Source organism: Musa acuminata, chromosome BXJ3-11 (genome assembly GCF_036884655.1).
Source record: "Musa acuminata AAA Group cultivar baxijiao chromosome BXJ3-11, Cavendish_Baxijiao_AAA, whole genome shotgun sequence".
Taxonomy (NCBI): domain Eukaryota; kingdom Viridiplantae; phylum Streptophyta; class Magnoliopsida; order Zingiberales; family Musaceae; genus Musa; species Musa acuminata.
Genome location: NC_088359.1, coordinates 1,536,116 through 1,557,725, shown reverse-complemented (window position 1 = coordinate 1,557,725; position 21,610 = coordinate 1,536,116). Strand labels below are relative to the sequence as shown.

The following is a 21,610-nucleotide window of genomic DNA, read 5'->3' as shown; positions in this document are numbered from 1 at the left end:
CCGATTGTTAGTGAAAGATGGTATAAGAAACCTGTTTTTTATTTGTACACATTTTTGTGTACATTATAACTTTATTTATAGAGTGAAAGCCAATCAAATCAATTTCACAAATTAAAAAATAAAATATGTTAAAAATCCTCTTGTATGATAGGAACCATATATGATGATTATTACCGTGGTACATACTTTGACATGCTCATGTAAATTTAAGATGACTTAGTATAAACTAGTTTAAGTTTGAAAACTAGGAAACTAAATCGTCGCGGTAATAATGGTTTGGCAAATATATCTATCATTTGATCTTCAGTATTGATTGAGCAAAGTTGTAGATTACCAAGTTGAAGATTATGTGTAAAATGACAATCAATCTTAATATGATTTGATATCATTGTGAGCGATTTGAATGACACTAGAATTATCATAATAAATTTATGTTAGAGATTGGAATAAGGCTATTGAATCTTGAAGTAATCAGTATAACCAAAACAATTATAATATAGTATTAGCAAGAACACGATATTTTGCCTCGGTACTTGAATGGGTAACAACATTTATTTCTGACCTCTTTAGGAAATCAAAGAATTACCCAAAAAAAAACAATCTAAGTATATACGAAGCACTGGAGATGCTTTAGTTAATTTATAATATATTTTATTTAATTATATTTATAATATATTTTATTTCATTAGATAAAATCACGTAATTTAACGATTGGTAATCAAGTCCCCAGTACAACATTTAGGATAACTTTCCAAAAAGAAATAATGATTACTTACACCATTGAGAACAAAATCGATTAAACATGAATTTTAAAGTCTCCGGTAGAACATTTAGGATCTCACCAAGAATATGTAATGAGATCAGAAAAGACTGAAGAAAGGCAATTACTATATTAAGGAAAATCCTTCGTTATAAATAGGAGAGGGACAACTTAATGTATTTAAGTTATTTCACTTCTTTAATAAAGCTTCTTCAATAAAGCTTCTTCGATAATTGTTCTTATCTTCGCCCTTGTCTTCGACCAGCGACCAACGTTACTGCAACCAAATTTCTAAGAGGCTCCACGGCCAATCCTCATCTTCTTCACCGTGATAGTCTTCGTTGATTTGCCAATAGTCGATGGACTTAAGGGGAACAAAGGACGTCGGCGGACTTAAGGGGAACGAAGGACGTCCACGGACTTAAGGGGAACAAAGAACGGATTTAAGGGGAACGAAAGGAACGCATGTGCCCTCACAGCAATAGCAATCGTAATAGCGAGTACCATCTTGCGGGGAAGATAAGATTTCCCCAACTATATGAGGAAATTTTTTTATTGAGAAAAATCCTCTATTATGTTGAGGGAAATAAATAGGAAAAAGATAGTTTAATATATTTAAGCTGTTTATTGTACAAGCGACTCTACACAAAGTGAATTATTATTCTTTCGCCTTTCACAAAGAATACTGCTTGCTTGCCACTCCAAGCAGCAAACCCAACACTTTTTCGAAGGAGCTTCTCTCTGAAGAGGAGCCCCAACAAATCAACCTCAAGTTTTGGATGCTTTGCTGTTTTTCTAATGTATGATGCCACGAATAATTTATTTTCTTGTTCTTTTAATAAGCTACATCGTTTCAAGAATTCATTTAAAGAAGGTTCGGCAATGTATTTTCTAATAAATTCAACTTTAACAAACCAAGATAAATTAAATGGAATATCCCTCGGAAAATAATATATTTTCACTACATTAAAAAGCTTCTTTTTTTTTTTCATTTTGGATTCGTGAGATCTTAATAGCTACACCGTTAAAATAGATCTCAACAATTCAATATCAACCATATCGAAAAAGGATAATTTCTTTTGAACAAGCTTTTGTTAAATAATAAATAAATAAATAAAAATATGGGTAGCCGAACCCTATACTTGCAGGACAATGGCACACCTGATTAAGCAACAGTTTCTAAGTTGAAATGATAGATGTTAGCTATGTTATGCATAGGTGTTACTTAAAAGAAAAATAGGATGACAGCTTTCAAGAGTAGAAAATGAATTCCTTCGTTGGCTTTCTAAGTTAGCCTATGATTTGAGGAGGGTGTCATTGTAGGTGGAAGGTTATAACACATGACCACTTGGTTAGAATCGATGTACATGAGAGGTTTGACATGATTGTTAAGGTGGCTAGAATGCATGGGAAATGAGGTGAACTTGGATGCATACTTTACCATTGACTTGCATAAAGATAGTGGTCGAATAAAATTTTCTGTCTGATCTTTTTAATACTCAAGTTAATAATTGATAAGAGTAGAATAAATTTAATAAACAATAATTTTTTGATCGTCAAGATAACTTTTGTAAAGTGCTAATAGTGAAGAATATTTAGTAGAATGTTCCTTCTTTGTCATTTCTGATATAAGTGTTACTTTTGAGTTAGTTAGTGTCCACCTTGATCATAGAATCTTGCCCTTGAATAATTGATTGTGTATTATTAATATGTGTCGAGTCACTATTAGAAAAATAATTCTCCTATTAATAATAAATAAAATAGTTATAATTAATTATTTTTTATATATTATTTTTTAATTTTTTTAAAAAACCAATTAATACCATATTGATCACATAGTTTTGATTCAAAATGGTAAATAATTCTCATGAAAATCTCTTTTTGTTTTTTACTTGGATGAGGAAAGATTTTGTTTGTCGGTCACGGATGACACATTAAGTGATATGATTTCATTGGTTTTGAAATAAATACAAAAAGAGATATTAAAATTTTTAGTATGTTAAAAGTAATTGATATGTTATTTTCAATGACATGACAATTGTCTAGTGAGCATGATCCTATTAATGGGGGTTAAATATTGGTATTTGTTTATAACTAGGTTTTTTAAAACCCTGACACAAGTAGATATATGTTGCTTGTACCATGAGGGTTAAACATGATTTTAGGCTTTGGCACAGGGATATAACATAGTTGTAGCCATTAATACTACTAAGACTTACGTTATGTACATATTAGCTATATTTATTATGTTTGTGAACCCTTAGTTATATTTATATAAATTGTACTCCTTACATTACAATATGTTATACTCTGATATGAGACATTAATTATACTTATATTTTTGTTATGAAAAATGTATCGTGCTTTGAAAAGTTTTATTAGCATGCTATGATTTAAAGAATATATAAAACTGATGTTGTATAAACTTTATACGTATAAAGTATATATTTGATACCCATTCATTGTTTTTTTTGGTAAGTATTTTGAAAGTATGTATTGAAGGCATAAAGATTCAATGTATTTATGATAAGTTTTAATTAGTATAGAATATATAAAACTGATGTTGTATAAACTCTCTCTCTCTCTCTCTCTCTCTCAATATGGAGCTCAAGAAGCTTCACCTCATACGATAGGGTACCTTCTAACTCGAGTATCGGAGAAGAGAATAGTGTTACCAGCGATCCTATTTACTCTTGCAGATTTCATCGAGGTAAGAACGCATCTATGTGTCGAAGGAAGGTAGGACAGACCCACCAACTAAATCACCATCAGGACTCCTGAGACCCTGAGGTCCAGCGACACTGGCCCTCCATCACTTGTACATTGGCATTTGATCAACAAGAAGAAGGAAAAGAATCTTTTGCTATGTACGTTTTTAAGTAGCTCGAGAACAAGAAACTATCCTTAAAGCTTATTGATCATGCACTCTAGTAAAGATGACGAAGCAATTGGGCTCCAACCCTGTAGCCACAATGTGCAGTGAAGAGGGTTAAATAACCAAAACGTGAACCCAGTCGGCTCCAACCCTCTTATCTACAATGTGCGCTGGGGAGAGAGCCTCCCGTGAATGTCCCCATCCTGATGACTCTCTCTTCTCCTTCCTGTACTCGTTCGGCTACCAGTCAACACAAGGATCCGGAGAACAAAAACATTGAACCACAGACGATTCGGTTGATTGACAACACAAAGCATAATACAAGGAAGAAAAACCATGGAAAGATGGTTATTTATATTCAATCATGTCACGAACAATTTCTGTGTAGAACTTTGTTTGGTGTTTCCAGCATAATATTTAATTTTCTTTTTAACTATACCTCATGCATTCACATAGTTATGTTTCTCGCGTAATGTTTAGGTCATTTGTCCAGGGTGTTGGGCTAATAGCTTGTAGTGGGTTTTAATTATCCATAACCTATTTTAGCTTTAACCCCTTCTTATTTAATCTAAAACCTTAATCCTTTTAACTAAGAATTGTGACTACTAGCAAAGAAAAAGAAAACAACGATGAGTGAAAAATAGAGAAGCAACAGTAGTAGGAAATGATAGAAAAACAAGAGAAGAAAATGGAAGAAAACAATGATAACGTAAAGAGACTGTTTTCAATTATCCAGGTAGTATTCTCATTTCAGATTAGATCAAATTTGGGGAGATTTTGGATATAGTGCACGATGACGTAATTCTTGTATCATAGTTATTCTCTTGTAATTGTTGCTTAGGTTTTGGGTAAGAGACTTTGATATTTATATATTCAATGGATTTTCTCTAGTTTGCCCCATGATTTTTACCCTTCACGTTGGAGGAATTTTTACCGTAAATCTTGATATCATATTTTATTATGATTTTATTTAATTTTGATATATGTTACGACCTGCTTGTATTTGCTTATATACAAAATTCCTTCTTCTGTTTATCCCAACATATGCGAAACACGAGATTTTGTTGATAAAAGAAAAGGTAGAAGAAATAAGACGAATATCACCGTATGCTTGTCACCTAAAGTATCATACGTCTATTATTTTCATAGAGGAGAGGGTCCCAACAACTCATAATAAATTAGCTAATTTATGCGAAAATCATGAAATAATTGACTATTTGAGAAAACTTTATTACATGCAACTAAATTATTCATATAAACAAAAATGCCGTAGCGTTGCCCCGAGGATGAGGCCCAACAAAGGCCCATTATAAACCGATGCCTTTCCAAAAATTCGAGCAGGCATTAGCAGATCGGTAATGTGTAATTTCAAATTGCAGTTCCGAATGCCCTTTTCTTCGCGTACCTCCATAAAAATAAACATCTCGATGCTTAATGGGCTAAATAAAGTAGAAGCATATGCAAACTCATTTCCGATTTAATGCTGCCACCAATAGTAAACGGCAAATGCCACACTGGCCGAGCGAATCTTTAGCTAGCGACGACTTGCAACCACTGCCGCCGTAGCTAATTCCAATTCCACGACGCGAACTATTAGATTACTCTCGACGGTGTTAGCAGAAGCATAGCTGAGAGTGCGAAGCACACGAGAGCTTGCTCCTTCACAACTGGCAGCTTAGCTGCACTTCCTTGAGTGGTGGTGCCATGCCACCACCACTCGAGAAGGCAGCAGTGCACTATAATACTCGGCAGGCCAACTCAGTCTCCAAACGTGCACTTAACTCTCATGTAGTGGTCACACACACACACACACACTACATGGGAGCATGTCATGTAATCACAGCTTGGAAACGAGCAAGCAACGAAAGGTGCAGCGGAGGAGTATGGTTTCTCTTCGATTGTACTCGGTCCATCACAATAATTAAAGCCACAGTGAGAGGGCTTCGTGATTCACGTGTGCTGATTCAGATGAGACGTCGGACTCTGCTGGTTGGGAGCGACGGGCGATGGGTTCATCGGTGTGGCGTTAGGCAAACGACGGGGGCAACTCGGCCTCACGTTTGCGATGAGATGTGATTGCGTGCACTTTGGGTATAAAGCGCTCCCAGTAAAAATACTATTGGGAACTGTTCGGGCACTGCCGCTTATCTGCGACGCTCGTTTACAATGTGAATAGATGCATCTAACTACGTTCTCGGCTAATTATTTAGTGCATGCTGTGGACGCGGTGGCTAATAGTCAACCAAGATGAAGAAGAGTATGAAGCTTGAAGGAGTCATGGAAAGTGAAAAGGCGATGAGAGTGTACAAGTTGGCCTCACCAGATATCTATCACTCCATGGATGTCTTACAAACGAAACAAACTCGTGGGAGGCCGAACCTAATCTGGGTGGTGGAGAAACCAAACTCATCTAACTCGTTGAAAGCGAGAGGGGGCAAAAAAAGGGAAAGAGACTCTCTCCCTTTACGTGAACGCAATGGCACCTCTCCTCTCTCCTCCTCCCAAAAGGCAAAACATATATCCATCTTAAATGGGGAAAAAAGAAAAGGGAAGACGACAAAGAGCTAAATGGATCAAAGAATTCGAAGAAATTTGGATCAATTAATCGATATGAACTTGCAAAGAAATATTAAGAGTTATTCACATAAGCCACATTAGCCCAAGTTGTGATCGAACAGAGCAAGGAAAGAATTTGTGCTACTGGACAGCTTTGCTTCCATTAGCCCAAAGCGGCCTCCTTAGTAATGGCAATCCACCACTAAGGCCGGTGCCGATGCCGACGCCGAGAAGATGAAAGGCCTCTTGGTGGCCAATGCCAGCGTCGGGGAAGGCGGCCTCTGGAGCTCGTCGTCGGCGGGAGCGGGGAGGTTTAGGTCCAAGGAAAGAAAGCTCTTGTCCTTCTTGGCTTCTTGGCTGTCGGCGATGGCCAGCGGCCTGTGCCGCCTCATGTGTCCTCCGAGCGCCTGCCCGGAGCTGAACTCCGATCCGCATATGGAGCACTCGTGGACCTTCGGCTTCGTGGGAGTCTGGCTGCTGCTCGCAAATGGCTTCGAGAAAGAATTCATGCTGATCTGCAGCATGTCGTCGGTGACCTCGAGCTTCTTCTCCTCCGCCGTCGTGGTGGTGGCAGCCAGCTTGTGCTTCTTGTGGCTGGTGCGGTGCCCGCCGAGCGCCTGGAACGACGGGAAGCATTTGCTGCACGTCTTGCACTCATACACGTAAATTCCAGCCTTGCCGTTGGTCGTCGTCGCCGCCTCGATCAACTTTCGGCTCGTAAACTTCTCGGACCCACCGCCGCCGCCTCCAGCTTCGTCCTTGTGCTCTTCCGGCTTAGGCCCGGTGTCAAAGGCGCGGCCCTGGGCGAGAAGGATGAGGCAATTCGCCATGTCCTCCTCCTCCTCGGTGATGGTCCCGGAGGCGGCCTCGGCCGAGGAGGCGGAGGACGAGTCGGCTACCCCGGTGGACGGGACCTGTGGCATCGGCGGCGGCGGCTGCGTCCTCTGACGCTTGGTGCGCTTGCCCTTGACCACAGCATGAACGAATTCGCCGTTGGATATGCTGTCGCTGCTGTTGGAGGCCAAGGCTTCCTCTGGAGCTTCCATCTCCCTTGGAACCAGGGGGAAGAGGTGGAGAAACCAAGAGAGAGTGAGTGGAGAAGGTGCTCAATACTAACAATGCTTATGGAGGATGTGTCTCTATGTATATATTTATACGGCAACAGATGGGAGTCAAATGGCCGCCCCTTGCTATTCTAAGAGGAGAACACAGCCATGAATTGTCCTCACTCGTTTGCAGACATGGGTTTAAGCCCTAAATATGGGGGAAATTAGGTGGACACAGGAGAGGTGTGGAGTGAAGGGAGGAGCAGGCGAGGAACAATAGCAAAGGACAGAGGGGACGGACTCCACAACACCAAACGAAATGCCTAATCCTGGAGTTTGTGTGCACTCTTTCTCGCTTAGCTAAGATTTGTAAAGATAGGAGTTGGCCACACAAACTGTCAGAGGGCAGAGGAGATGGTGACAACGAAGACTCGAAGAAAAGGTTGGCACCATGCAAGTCATGTGCCTCTTCAATTCCTCCCATCACAGGTGGTGGTGAAAAGAGTGTGCAGGTGAGTCAGTAACAAAGTCGAGAACGCGACCGTCTCTCGAGCGACCTCACCGATGCCTTGTGTGGTGAGCCTTTCCTTCCTTGCTCGCTCAACTGGGTGCAGTTTGCCATGGGCTGGTTATGCGAACCCCTCGACGGAGGTAAAGATGAAGGTGACGGCAAGTGGTGCAAGCAAGGCACACGTGTATGTTGATGGATTGCTTCTAGTGGTTTATCAAGTAAAGGACCAGCTATCCTCGTCGACGAGCACTCTTCTTCGGTTCTCGAGAAGTAGCTCGTATTCCTTTCGTCACGTCCTCTGCGATCGTGCGGTACTAATTGTTCTGCAAACATCGCAACAGAGACCGATAAAGTCAAATCGGCGGACGCATGTATCAGTACCACAAATTGTTCAGACCAGCAGCAGTCGAGAACATATGCTTTTGCAGGACTCGTTTAACTATGACTCGGCAGATGTAATTTGGCTAAGCAATTAACTGGATTTGCGCTGGAAGAGATTTCTCTCTCTTGCATGATTAGAGACTGGGGTAGAACTTTGTGGCTTTAAAATACGGAATCACGATGATTAGCCACAGGATTCACGGCTTCAAACAAATGGACGGTTTGTTGGTAAATGATGGCACACACATTTATATATCCGGTTGGTGTGTAACGCATGTTCCTACGATGTTCTAAGTCAATGGGAGGCGGAGACGAGCGAAGCTAAGTAGCTCGTTTTGGTTGGTTGTGTGAGGCATGAAAGCTTCAGCTTCTCGGAACATTAAGTCGTGAGACATCAGTTGGTGGGGTTGATCGATTCCTCTCTCTCTCCTTTCTTCCCACTTCACTCTGCTCACGTTCCCACTAGTTATTTCACTCTCTCCCCTACCTAAACCATATTAAATGATAGATTCCCTCCTGGCGTATATCGGTACGGCTAGTTGGCAAACATTGCCAAGCACGCAAGATCCTAAGCTCTGCTGCTAGCTTCACTGCGAGAGAGCATGTAAACTATACATGCATCGTGGGTGAAGATGCCAATCCCTCTTAGTTTGGCATCATTTCTTTCGTAGTCTCCCAATCATTGCTAGCTTTCTTTTGTTCCTCTCTTACGGGTTCAGCCTAAGCAGTGTGGTGGATTAGGAGTGTGGGTATGGGGAAGTTGATGCCACATCTTAATTCGCTAATGTGTGCTCACCACTTCTGTTGCATGTCTTCCCTTTTGTGCCATCACATGCAGTCTCTCACCTAATTATCCAACCGCAATTCTTCCCTTGCAAAGTAATCAAAATAGCCTTGCGAGTTGGGACACAGGTGTTGCCATCCGTAATGGACTTTTAAGCTGTAGGGTGTTTAAGGACACCGTAGAACGTCATACCTCCTCTGCATTAAAACGCTGTTGCTTCAACTCACATCCAGTATAGGAGGAAGTGATTAAGAAGGCATAATAATAATAATAATAATAATAATAATAATAATACAGGCAATTGAGATTGTGTGGAGGGTTTGGTACAACTCTGACTTAAACATGTCTTGCAGTGGAAGTGGGAAGAGGGCGGTTAGAAGCGGCAGGTAGATTTGTTGAACTTAATTGTGTACCACTTGGATATGGAGACAAGTACATGTTGAATCATGTGACGTCGTACCTACTGGCTTCTGCTTGGATCAGTAGTTCTACCCAATATTAAGCATCTCCGTTATTACTCTCCCCCTTAATCTTCTCACTGGATTTGGGTTGCATCACATCGATCGGTCTAAAAAGCTCATCTTTTTCTCATTGGGAACCTCCAAAAAATTCAGAAATTTTCAATCTTTTTCCAATCTTCCTTTATTTTCTTGAGAATCATCTGTTCCATGAACTTTATTTACTATGAGGGTTTCTTTTTGGGAGTGTAGTGTACAGAACAACCCAAAGAGTTGCACCGTCTCTTCCTTTTGCATATAACCTTTAAGAGGCTCTCTAACGGGGAGAACATGTGAAGTGTCACATGTATACGTATCTCATGACGGTCCAAAGGGTACAGTTGCATCCATGGGAAGAGGGAAGCTGGCGAATAGGAGCCAATTGCCACGGAGGAGACGCGCTTTCGCCGCTAAGTTAGCAGCACCCTCGGGCGCATCGCTCAAAATAATAATAGTAATCTGTAGCTTTATGGGTACGTCGCTTGATGGTGAATAAAGAGCTGTGGCGATGCTGGCCTTCCACAGCAGGCAGCCTGGCTTGTGATCTTATTCCATGACAGCTCCACATCGCTTAATATTTGAGTACCACAACAGCAACACTGATGGACTTGCAGGACTGGGGAGCGAAACAGAATACTTTGGCGGACCTAATGTTCGTATGTTAATGATGTTGCAACATGACAAGGACTGCTTAGATCTATCATTAGCTCTGATGATGTCCCTGCCATACTACTTGTATGCATGGCGGGAGCATGTGCAATCACCGGATTGTGTTTCTTCTCTGTTGAATTCGTCAATCTGACATTCTCAGTTATCGGCACTCACTACATCTTCTTCATCATCCTCTTCTTCCAAAGGCTTCATAATCGGACGTGGAACCCATGCTTCCCATGTACCGGTTTCCTTTATCGATGGCATGGTTCTCTTAATTGCAGCTAATTCTGTTGAACTGCATCCGAAATAGATATCATACGCCCTTACCGTGACACCTATTGTGCATGCAGGATGACCATGAAATGAGATTGATCGCAGGCTACCGCACGGGCTCGCGAATGAGCCCATGTCTGGCTTTTCATGGGCCCCATTTTGGGATGCTTATTGGGCTGGGCTGCATCTTATCGGAGAGTTCCTCCGATCAAAAACATAATCCTATTATAATATAATTTTTTTTTACTAATATCTATTATCAGAATCTAATTAGTTCTATTATATATTTTATCTGATTATAAAGGTTCACATAATCTAATACTAACATCGAATACACAGTAAGTGTATTCGATGAGTGTTATATGTATGTTTATTACCCAATGTAATGCATCTAGTCGAGTTAATGTTCCATCTCAAAAGAAGTCGAGTCGAACTCAAATCATTTTCTACCATAACTTTCTCACATCATTTCCTCCGTATTGACCCACGAGATCGCTCGACATGCTGTGTCTTTACTTTCTCGTGAATGACGAGAGGACAGAGTGGATTCAAACTTCATATCCTAACCTGTGGATGTTATCGCCCATAGCATTTAAGATGTCTCCGTCTCGCTAGTGTCAAGTGGGCGGCAGTGTTGACACTGCTGTCCTATGGGACAGCGTGGAATGTGTGCTGTAGCACATGCGAATGGGGTTTCCCTTGACAGCTAGTCCATCTTCTTGTTCATCTCCTCACTGATGAGGGCAGGTACTGTTCTTTATCTTTGTTCCACGGCTTCGCGTAGCAGCTAGCAAATATCTTGTCTTTTTTGAATTATTTATCCGCCACAAGTTTACTAAGTCTGTTTATTTGGGGTTTACAGACCTTTTAATTTTGATTAAGACAGTATCAACTACTTGATGGAAATATGAATTGCGGCCCCTCTCCGACCATAATGTCGCTACCATTACGGAGATAATATCAACTCATGAAGATAGACCCCATCATTTATAGCGTACTTATCATCAGAAAATATATAGTCCATTCAGATAAATAGATATGTAATCGTAATTCCGGCATCAATACAGAAAGTGGATCGCATACCACAACCTCTGATCACGTCCCGTACTTAGACAGGAGACACTTGCTCCAGCCAATGCTTCCCGTTTATTCTGGCTAATGCACGGCATCAAGAGCAGTATGCGATGCACACGTCACCCATGGCTTCGGGAAGCTACCCGGGATTGAACAGCCGATCCCCGAAAAGATGGTGCCGGTCACATCAGCGCGACTGTGGTGGATTCCCTAATCGACGAATGGCCCTTGGTCGGACCGACCAGGACACGTGGCGTCAGTGCAGCTCTTGGGCGGACGAAGCTGAGCTGTACCAAATATATAGTTGGCGTGGGGCCGGATCACGTGGATCTTATTAATCGAGTCCACTTCGTTGAGAGAGACAACAGTCGAATAATTATAGCAACAATAATGAATAATATTAAAGAGAGAAAACACAAGGTATTCATTTACCAACCACCGGCTACTCCCGGTCATCTCTCTCTTCCTCGCGCTGTATATATTGCCGGGTGTATTCGGCTCTCTCCGCTCACTACATTATTGAAGCGGAAGAGCTCCTCGGTGGTGAGGGTTTTAGAGGGCAGGAAGAAGAATGCCGATCACTCAGATAGCCATCGGGACTACGGCCGAGGCAACCCACCCGACTGCACTCAAGGCCGCGCTCGCCGAGTTCATATGCACCTTCATCTTCGTCTTCGCCGGCCAAGGCTCCGGCATGGCCTACAGTGCGTTCTACTTCTTTGTCAACTTCTTCCTGTATCTTGTCTTTCGTTGGATGCCTCAGCTTTTCGTGGTCTTCTTGGATGCTAACGTTCGGTCGCCTGCGTACAGACAAGTTGACGAGCGACGGGGCTGCGACGCCCGAGGGGCTGATCGCGGCGGCGCTGGCGCACGGCTTCGCCCTGTTTGTGGCGGTGTCCGTGGGAGCTAACATCTCGGGTGGGCACGTGAACCCGGCCGTGACCTTCGGCGCCTTCGTGGGCGGCAACATCACGCTGCTACGAGGCATCCTCTACTGGATCGCCCAGCTGCTGGGCTCCACCGTGGCCTGCCTCCTGCTCCGCTTCTCCACCGGCGGGCTCGAGACCGGCACCTTCGGGCTGACCGGGGTGAGCGTGTGGGAGGCGCTCGTGCTGGAGATCGTCATGACCTTCGGCCTCGTGTACACCGTCTACGCCACCGCCGTGGACCCCAAGAAGGGAAGTCTCGGCACCATCGCCCCCATCGCCATCGGCTTCATCGTCGGCGCCAATATCCTTGTGGGCGGGCCCTTCGATGGCGCCTCCATGAACCCCGCCGTGTCCTTCGGCCCGGCTCTCGTCAGCTGGTCGTGGACCCACCAGTGGGTGTACTGGCTCGGACCACTCATCGGCGGCGCTCTTGCCGGTATCGTCTACGAGATCTTCTTCATCAGCCACTCCCACGAGCAGCTCCCCACCGCCGATTACTGAGGTGGCGTTTCGGGCCCTGCACGTCGTGGTCGTCTCCTCCACGTTCCAAAAAGTCCTTGCTCTTTGCTTTCATCAACGTGTTGTTTATCCCTAATTTCCGCTCCTCTTTCGTTTGAGTCCGTGATCCAAGATGGTGTTCTCTTTCGTGTAAAAGCCTGAGAGCTACATCCTTGTGATGCATTAAATTGATGATCGCGATGGTTGTACGCACCTTTCCCTATAATCCGATTTCCTTTCGATCGGAGTGTCCAACTCTAAGCATCCAAATATCGTGCCTCCTTGCACTGACGGACTTGACGTAGAAGAATTAGTCCCGCATAAAGAAAATAAAGTAATACGATCAATAAAAGTTTAGTTCGATGAATTCACATAACATATCGTTCACTCATAAAGTTTAGGAGTACCAAAAGAAGCGTCAAAACTTAAGTCTTGCAGTCTGTGCATGCATGCCGCAGTGGGGGGCGGTTTGAGCAATTCAAGTCTCTTGTCCAGAATAAGAAAAGATGAATGATCTCAAATTCAAAGCACATCTGAAAACCATGTGTTGGCGCACTTATCATCGTGGAGACGACAACAGTAGAGCCAAACATGTTTAAGAACAGTGTATGCATGATTGCATTAGGAGCTGGCACAAGGCCAGTCACACTACTCTTGTCTAATCACATTGTTGTTAGCACGTCTACAATATATATATCCATGTCGTGTTGTGTTTGTGCAGGTTTATTCCCTCAATCACACACTTAATTTTCTGTATGTGCTCTGGTTCAGAGTTTTATTTAATGTCAGGCCGGACCGAACCGAACCGGACCGGGCACGCCCACGAATAATCTCTTTCGCGATATCATTGACATGATGACTTGTCTCCATGCGCTCGTCCTCATCTCCCGCTTTGGAATAATCAAACAGGTAGGTTTATGGAGTGACCATCGGATTGGCTGACACAGGTGACCGAGTGGCAGCGAAGCCGGGCGGTGAGCTTATCGATTGTCCACCGACCAGCGGGCAAGAAGTGGCCTCCATTGAGAGCCGAGTCTCTATCTTCTCCCTGTGGGCCTGCGAAGGGCTGTCCGGTCACCCTCTCTCGTCTGGTCTCTTTCCTTTGCAGGGTAATGAAGCAGCACAGTACCGCATGAGGTGGCTTACTGTTCTTTTCCTTCCCTGCTACAGTCATGAAGCAGTATAGTGCAAGTTCACGTGAATCCGCAGACATGACGCAGCTCTACGGTGAGTAGGAACTGAGACATCATGCTGGGGAAGGGAAACCTGGAACTACAGAGATAACTTGATTGATCGGTGGATTTAAATGAATGCTTAGGACAGTCTTAATTGCTCATCAAGACGAAACTTACTCGTAGCACTGTGATCCAAACATGAAAGAAGTGTCCGCCATTGGTTCCCGACCTCGGTGGGAATAATTAGGTTTGCTGTGATGCGTAGGAACCACATAGAAAGCAATAGGAGGTGATGAGTTGGTCGAGTGAGCCCAAGACAGAAACCACACCCGACAATAGTTGTGATCCACCATTCTGCTGCTGTACCAAAACAAAAAAAACAAAAAAATGTAGCGATTTGATTGACTTAATTTTTTTCTTTTTGGGTTGAAAATGTACTGAATTAGTTTATTATTTGTAGAAGTAAAGAGAGTTATAATGTTAAAACATGATAATTTGCTATGACGTTCCGATTTGACATAGTTTGATTTTTGAAAAAAAAAATGATTCATGCATAAATAAAATTATTTTTTAGTAAAATAAAATTTTTTTTATTTAAATTTATATATTTAAAATTATTGAATCCATCTTCACCTTAAATAAAATTTTAACTCTCACTCATAACACCACACCGTGCTATCTTCGAATAAAACCATAGTTTTTTCTAAGCACAAATGTCTAATAAGAAAAATGATAGAGTTTTAAAACGCTTATAATAATATGTCAAATCAATATTAATAATTACATGAGTAAAACATCAAATTAATAGACGAACCAACATGTCTTTTATGACACATGTATAGTCACAATAAATAATTTATAACTAAAATGTATTAATCATATATTGATGCCACATAGAAGAACTATGGTAGAGTTGGAAGAAATGTCCAATAAGAAATATGATAGAGTTGGACGAAAGCTTATAATTGTATGTCAAATCAATATTAGTAATTACAATGGTTTATGTCATGAATGAATAGAGTATCAACCGAAAAGATTAATAGACGAATGAGTATATCTTGTAAGACACATATATAATCATAATAAATAATTTCTAATTAACATGTATTAATCGTATGTTGATACCATAAAAAAGAACTATGGTACCAATTATGCATAACACATACTTATTCAAATATTTACTCTAACTTAATAGCTTAAAATAATAATATTCTAATAAAAATATAACATACTTAAAGACATATCACAAAACAATAATAATAATCCCCGTAGCATGGACTATCTCGACATTTTTTATGTTATAGTTGTTCCTCATAAACTATGATCTCATAAATCATCGACGAATTAGCAATGACAATCTAAGAGAAAACTTGGTTTCAGTTAATGATTGGTCCAGTTCAATTCACTAAGAATATTGCACCCTGTTGATATATTATGATAAGATAAACTCAAGAACTAAGGAGAAGAATAATGAATCTATAATGGTTTAATTCATTAAGAATATTGTACCATGTCGAAGCTTTTCCCAATAGGCTTGAGCAAAATGAAATATATGATCAATAGAGTTTGCACCCGTATGACAGACTGAGCACATGATTCCAGATAACCATTTTATAATAGGTAATCTCTTCTAAAATAGTTTCCATAAAAATATCTTGATTTTACTTGCACATATTGATGGCTTACTTGCACACGATGAAGTTGGTCCAACCTGATTCAACATCTCAATTGTTCGCAAACCATCACACCCGACATAGATTCTTTGACACTTAAGTTAGTTATAGATCAAATATTCATGAATTAGTATTATAGAAGTAGGACTTTCGATTCGATCACGATCAAGTACAAACTTTTGAGCTTATGGATCATAAAAAAACAGAAAACGAGAGAACTAGGAGACCTAAAAAAAAATACTCATTGAGTGGCATACCTTGTTAGAGGTTCTACTAATATTAGTAACTTTCACGACCTTAAGTTTGTCAATAAGAAAATATTTATTATAAGAGGGACATCGTAAAAACCAGACAACAACTTGCATGGAGTCAGACGTGATCGAGAAAAATGCAAGCTGTAGAGAAGCAGCAAAGTTTCAGCTATCAGTAGGCAGCATGCTGCTTTGCAGGCTCCTCCGCCCAGCCATGGGGGTTGGTTAGTTAAGCTCTTGATAAGAAACCCTACACCTACAGCAAGATCAAAAGAAATAAATGAACCATCAAACTCTAAACAGAAATCATAGCTTACCTAAAGTTCCTCTAGGTTAGCAGCAGCACCCTCAACAGTGCTCTTAGGATCCTGGGAGACCATGTAAGAATCATTAGCAGTTAACATGACCTTTCTAAATAGGGAAGCAGGATTGGCAGAGCGGAAGCTAATATTTAGCTTCGTTGCGATTGTTCCACAAGGCCTAAAAAGCAGTAACAATGATGCAAAGAAGCTTGTCACGGGATGGTTTGTCAAGCGATAAGTATTCTGCAATCCAGTCCCCTTGATGCCAAGTAGGGAAGAGCTGAAATCGAATGTTTAGAAATTGCCAGAGAAGATCCCAAAAAGATTGAGCAAAGGCGCATTCGAAGAGGATATGTGGGGTTGAATCCAGGTGCAAATGACAGACAAAACAATGGCCCCAAGTCAAAGTTATATAAATACAGATGTTTATATATTGGGTTACATATATCTCCTGTTAAATGGACAACGAATGTCCATTAATAATCAATAGAAGTTAGAGATGGAAGTACATTATTCTTTTCTTTCCATCTTTACTAATCTTATTCCCCATAAAAATTATGATTATTATATGAAAAATTTTAATTTTAAAAATTAAAATCAAATAATAGAATATTAAATATATGATACATACTTTTTGATGTCATTCAAAATCTTTATTTAATCTACGAGTGCATCATTGTCGGATTTGAAAGCTGTAGCGATTTTGATTTAAAAAGAAAAATAGACTTATCTTATTTTCTTTTCTTATCTTTTATAGGATCCGTACGAATGATGAATTATGAACAAAGGAAATAAGTTATTATTTCATCCTTAGGAGCTCCTATTCTTTTATAGACAAGTGCAAAGAGTCTAAGATAAATTATTAAGAGAATCATTCTTATCAAGATCATTTTCTCTGAAATTCTATTATAATTAGAGTTCCTTTTTTCTTGATCGATAAATATAATTAGAATCCAATCATATTTATAATATACCTTACCTAATTAGATATGATCATATAATCTAATATTTTTTCACATGGTCCATTAATTGATAAGACATAAAATTTTTTTAAAATCAAAATAAATAAAACAAAAGTTTATTTGAATTTGCACTAATATTCAACGAAACTAGTAATTAATTAGATTGAAAACTCTAATAAGCAACTTAACGGTATTGATATCAAAGTTTTGCTCTGTGACCGGGACTATTCATATAATAATAATAAGTGTGGGACGAGCAGAGGAATAAGAGACCACATAAAATACGTACATGCATGAATGATAGCAGTGTGCGTGCGTACAGTATGCGAATCGGAAGAAACATGCATGAGAAAGGGGATACGAATGATACGGCCAGAGTTCTCTATTCCGATGCAACACGGGATTTAATAGATAAGATGCTAGATATGTTCAAAATCCAAGGAAGCGACTCAGATTACATGTAATCTTAGCTTTTTATCTGTCTTTCATTTTTAGGAACTGAGGAACCCGTTCGTGATACTTGATATGATGAACATGCTGCTTAATTCAGTCTTGGCTTTGGCCAGTGTATTACTCCAAGCAAATTGGAACGAGAAACAAGACTTGCAATAAGCATTCTTGATATATTTATTATAAGCAATAAAGCAAGTTCCACTTATACGGTGTTACACAAGCATCACTTATTTCATCATCTCCACGCATCATACTGTACTTCTGCTGATACAACCTTAAAGCTTTTATTCCTGCTACCTTCCAACATCTGTATGCGTAAATCTAGTGGTGGCCATTTCCTCCACCGCTACCGTAGCCAGAACCGGAACCGGAACCGTAGCCGGAGCCGGAGCCGGAGCCCGTGCCAGAGCCCGTTCCGCCGCCGCCTCCACCGCCTCCGCCACTGCCATAACCTCCGCCCTGACCACCACCAGCGCCCGAACCGTAGCCTGAGCCTGAGCCTGAGCCTGAGCCTGAGCCAGAGCCATAGCCAGCGCCTGAACCATCACCTTGTCCACCGCCTCCACCGCCGCCGCCGCCGCCACCGCGACCCCTGCCATATCCTCCAGCGTTTCCGGAACCAGCACCCTCTCCATAACCGGAGCCATACCCACTCCCATCACCAGAGCCGGAGCCTTCACCTCCGCCTTCTCCCCCGCCACCGCCACCGCCACCGCCACCGCCGCCACCTCTACCTCTTCCATACCCTCCAGCACTGCCCCCACCGGCACCCTCACCATATCCAGCGCCGGAGCCGGAGCCGGAGCCATATCCGGACCCCCCATCACCACTTCCACCACCTCCACCTTCACCTCCTCCACCGCCGCCGCCACCACCAGCGGCGCTAGTTCCAACTAGGGATCTAGCAGCGAAGGTGAGCTCGAGGCTCAGAAGAGCGAGGAAGGCAAGAGCCCAAAGCCTAACACGAGTTCTACAAGCCATTGCAGCTCAGATAGCAGTGAACTGAGAGATGAGATGTGGTATCGACGAGGGGTGGAGGGGTATTTATAGCAGTCTTGCATGGCTAGGCTAACAGTCCAAACCCGATTTCACAATGCACGTAGATTTAAGGCTCCGACCCGAAGAAAGTCGTGTGAAATTAGCGACTTTGGAAAGTCGTCGGGCAGCCGGTGGGTGGTTTCTTTTTTGACACTTGAGGTCGCAGCACATGTCACCGGCCTTTCTTTTTCCTCTTTGTCTTCTTCAAGTCTCATGCTCACTATGTTGGAGGCATTCTCGCCACCGGACTGCCTGATCCGATGCATTATAATAATCGCCCGATGATACTGATCCCGGGTAAAAAGGGATCGTCATTGGTATGCGTAACATACTGGTAGTGATGGAACGAGTGATCCATGGTAATTTTAGATGATGGGTTGGCGTCAACCAAACAAAGTAGCTGACAAATACCAGCACTAATCCTCCATCACTCATTGTAGCCATGTGGACAACGATGTTGAACGTAACACCTAAAGGAAGTCAGTCTCTCGAGGAAACCGTGCCGACGCCAAGAAGAAGAAGAAGAAGAAGAAGAAGAAGAATAAAAGAAAGCATGAGTCCGGGTTTACTATTTGCGTTCGTTTGTGTTCCAAGTGGCCAACTGCACCACCTACCGACAGAATCCGAGTCGACTGCGTAGTCACCAGCGAGCTGCGTGCATTTCCGGTTGCACTGCTGGCCGAATTCTTGGTTTTCTATAGACATGTATTCCAAATCGGGTTTCAACTCTCCTCGTTTGACTCACTCAGCTAACTGGAATGCTTCACTTGGGAATCATTATTCTTCGCTTTACATGTGATAAATAGATCGATTAGAAATTAAAATATTCATACTAACAAATAACAAGTTTGTGTCAAAATTAAGGAGCATTAGTATTTCAGACATAATAACAGATCAAAAAAAAAACACAGTTATTCTAATAATATATGTTCTAAACCTCTACAAAGAATTACTCATGCAGGCTTTATTTCGAGGAGAATGAATAGTGATTCAACATTAATCAAGATCACTGGACACAATCTGACAACCGGCTAATTGAATTAATACAGAAATTATAATAGCCATGCTTTAATATTTATCACGGCAAAAAAATCTAATTGCCTGTCATGCTTCCATGTCAACCATGGCTTGCATTCGGACCTCACGCTATTGCCTGCGATGCTTCTCTGTCTCTCTTGCATCGTAAGTTCATAGTCAAGACGGATCGCATACACTTGTCATTTGATTTATAATGAACACCAAGACCGGGCAGAAGATAGCGAGAAGTCATGATTCCCACCACCATAACTTTCGCCACATGACATATGATAAAATTTGGGATGCATTGGGAATGCCGATGCTTAGCTAAATATATTATTAGCCACCTATGTCAGCTGATCAACACGATTACTTTAGTAGTTGACTCCAATTAATTAAGTGAAACAAGGCACGAGTATTTGTAGAGATGTCGCATGTACTACAAGTACGTCGCGGAACGTGGGTTTCTAATGTTAAATTTAGAAGGTCGAGTTAGACTAGCAGCAGCAGCTAGTGGCTGTGTCTTGACTAATCTTGTAGCTTCATCTTCAGAAAACTATTCTTCTTACGTGGACACAATAGCTGTTTCTCTTTTAATTGCCCTATTATTTTGCTTGTCAACGCATCTCCTACCTACGTACGCCCTATTTGGATTGAAGTTATCGTGATGATCAAGAAAGATGGGATGGTGCGTCGGTGACACTCAGCAAGACTATGAGCTCAGGCAATTCCATGGACGCGAAAGTCAGATCACCTCGGAGTTCGCACTCAACGCAGGATTACATCCCACTCCCATTGCTTTCAAGTAAAGACGGGGCCTCCTCCTAATCCACATTGCCTTTGACTAACGAGGCATTACACGATGTGTCAGAACCCATAGAGTCCACGCGTGTCGAGAGATGTGCAACAACTTGGAAAACAAGGTCGTTCCTTCGATGCTCGTAGCTGGATATGGCATCCAGCTACACAAACAGCTTAAACTATCAAAAGGATTGTAGCCAAATACGGCAAAGGATTGTGTCATATTTGTTGGTCTCGATCTTATCAAACTGGATCTTTTCCTCGAACAAGTAAAGAGATTTGTTTTCATGTTTGGTATGATAATAATGTATTTTGACATCACGTTGCAAGATCAGGACACAAACTAAGGAGCGTAATAGCACAACCCCTTGAACTGGCGTATAAGAAATTCTAGCCTGTTTTTTGGATTCACATCATATTAGAAATTAAAAAAATTGATATTATATTAAAAATATCTCAAAAAATGATGGTTAACAGGAAATTATACAAAAGAGTATCAAGAAGAATAAAAAATCTTTTAAATTTTTTATCAAACATCAGCTTCTTATTTATAGACTTCAACTATGATAAAAACTCATATCTTGACTAAGACTCATGATCTAAAATCTTATCTAATCGTAAGATCATATCTAATAACAAAGTTTAATTTATATACCAGTATCTTTCCTTAAATTAAATTTTAGAAAAATATTAAAAAATCTAGAAGCTTGATGCAATATCCCAGAAATGTGATGTCAAATCTCTTGCCATGGTCATTCGGATGGAGAAAGAAAGAGTTCTCCGAGAGAATTCGATTAAAACGAGACTTTAGTAAAAACTATATAGGTCTAACAACACCATACCCGGAATACGATCTCTGGGATATTGCATCAAACTTTAAGAAGGGTCGAGGCACAACTACGCACTCTTGCGTGCAAAAAAGGCCACAGTCTGACTCTACAACCGTAGAGTCCGCCCGCGACCGTTTAAGGCCAAGGACCTCATCCTTCGAAAGACCGGAGTAAACGACCTCACCCGAGCAAGAGGAGTGTCCCGAGAGAAATATCTCATGTGTTCTTGTTCATACAAATCTCTTGCCAAGGTCATTCGGATTGAGAGAG

The 21,610-nt window shown here is 41.4% G+C and overlaps 3 protein-coding genes across 3 annotated transcripts; 1 reads left to right on the top strand and 2 right to left on the bottom strand.

Annotated features, from left to right (window-relative positions):
- Positions 1-6,216: 6,216 nt before the first annotated feature.
- LOC103970209 (zinc finger protein ZAT5) lies at positions 6,217-7,842 on the bottom strand. The gene has a single exon (XM_009383887.3). The coding sequence runs from the start codon at positions 7,235-7,237 to the stop codon at positions 6,374-6,376; it is 864 nt and encodes a 287-aa protein (XP_009382162.2). The 5' UTR covers positions 7,238-7,842; the 3' UTR covers positions 6,217-6,373.
- Positions 7,843-11,912: 4,070 nt separating this feature from the next.
- Positions 11,913-13,093, top strand: LOC103970208 (probable aquaporin TIP1-1). The gene is made up of 2 exons (XM_009383886.2): positions 11,913-12,115; positions 12,222-13,093. The coding sequence occupies exons 1-2, from the start codon at positions 11,983-11,985 to the stop codon at positions 12,839-12,841; spliced, it is 753 nt and encodes a 250-aa protein (XP_009382161.1). The 5' UTR covers positions 11,913-11,982; the 3' UTR covers positions 12,842-13,093.
- Positions 13,094-17,804: 4,711 nt separating this feature from the next.
- LOC135652325 (glycine-rich cell wall structural protein 2-like) lies at positions 17,805-18,679 on the bottom strand. The gene has a single exon (XM_065173168.1). The coding sequence runs from the start codon at positions 18,633-18,635 to the stop codon at positions 17,976-17,978; it is 660 nt and encodes a 219-aa protein (XP_065029240.1). The 5' UTR covers positions 18,636-18,679; the 3' UTR covers positions 17,805-17,975.
- Between the last annotated feature and the right edge of the window lie 2,931 nt (positions 18,680-21,610).

Excerpts from the sequence above, each read along its gene's own strand:
- LOC103970209 (XM_009383887.3), bottom strand. The coding sequence starts at position 7,237 with ATGGAAGCTCCAGAGGAAGCCTTGGCCTCCAACAGCAGCGACAGCATA.
- LOC103970208 (XM_009383886.2), top strand. The coding sequence starts at position 11,983 with ATGCCGATCACTCAGATAGCCATCGGGACTACGGCCGAGGCAACCCAC. Across the intron at positions 12,116-12,221 it reads AGGCTCCGGCATGGCCTACA|ACAAGTTGACGAGCGACGGG; the intron begins GTGCGTTCTACT and ends GCCTGCGTACAG.
- LOC135652325 (XM_065173168.1), bottom strand. The coding sequence starts at position 18,635 with ATGGCTTGTAGAACTCGTGTTAGGCTTTGGGCTCTTGCCTTCCTCGCT.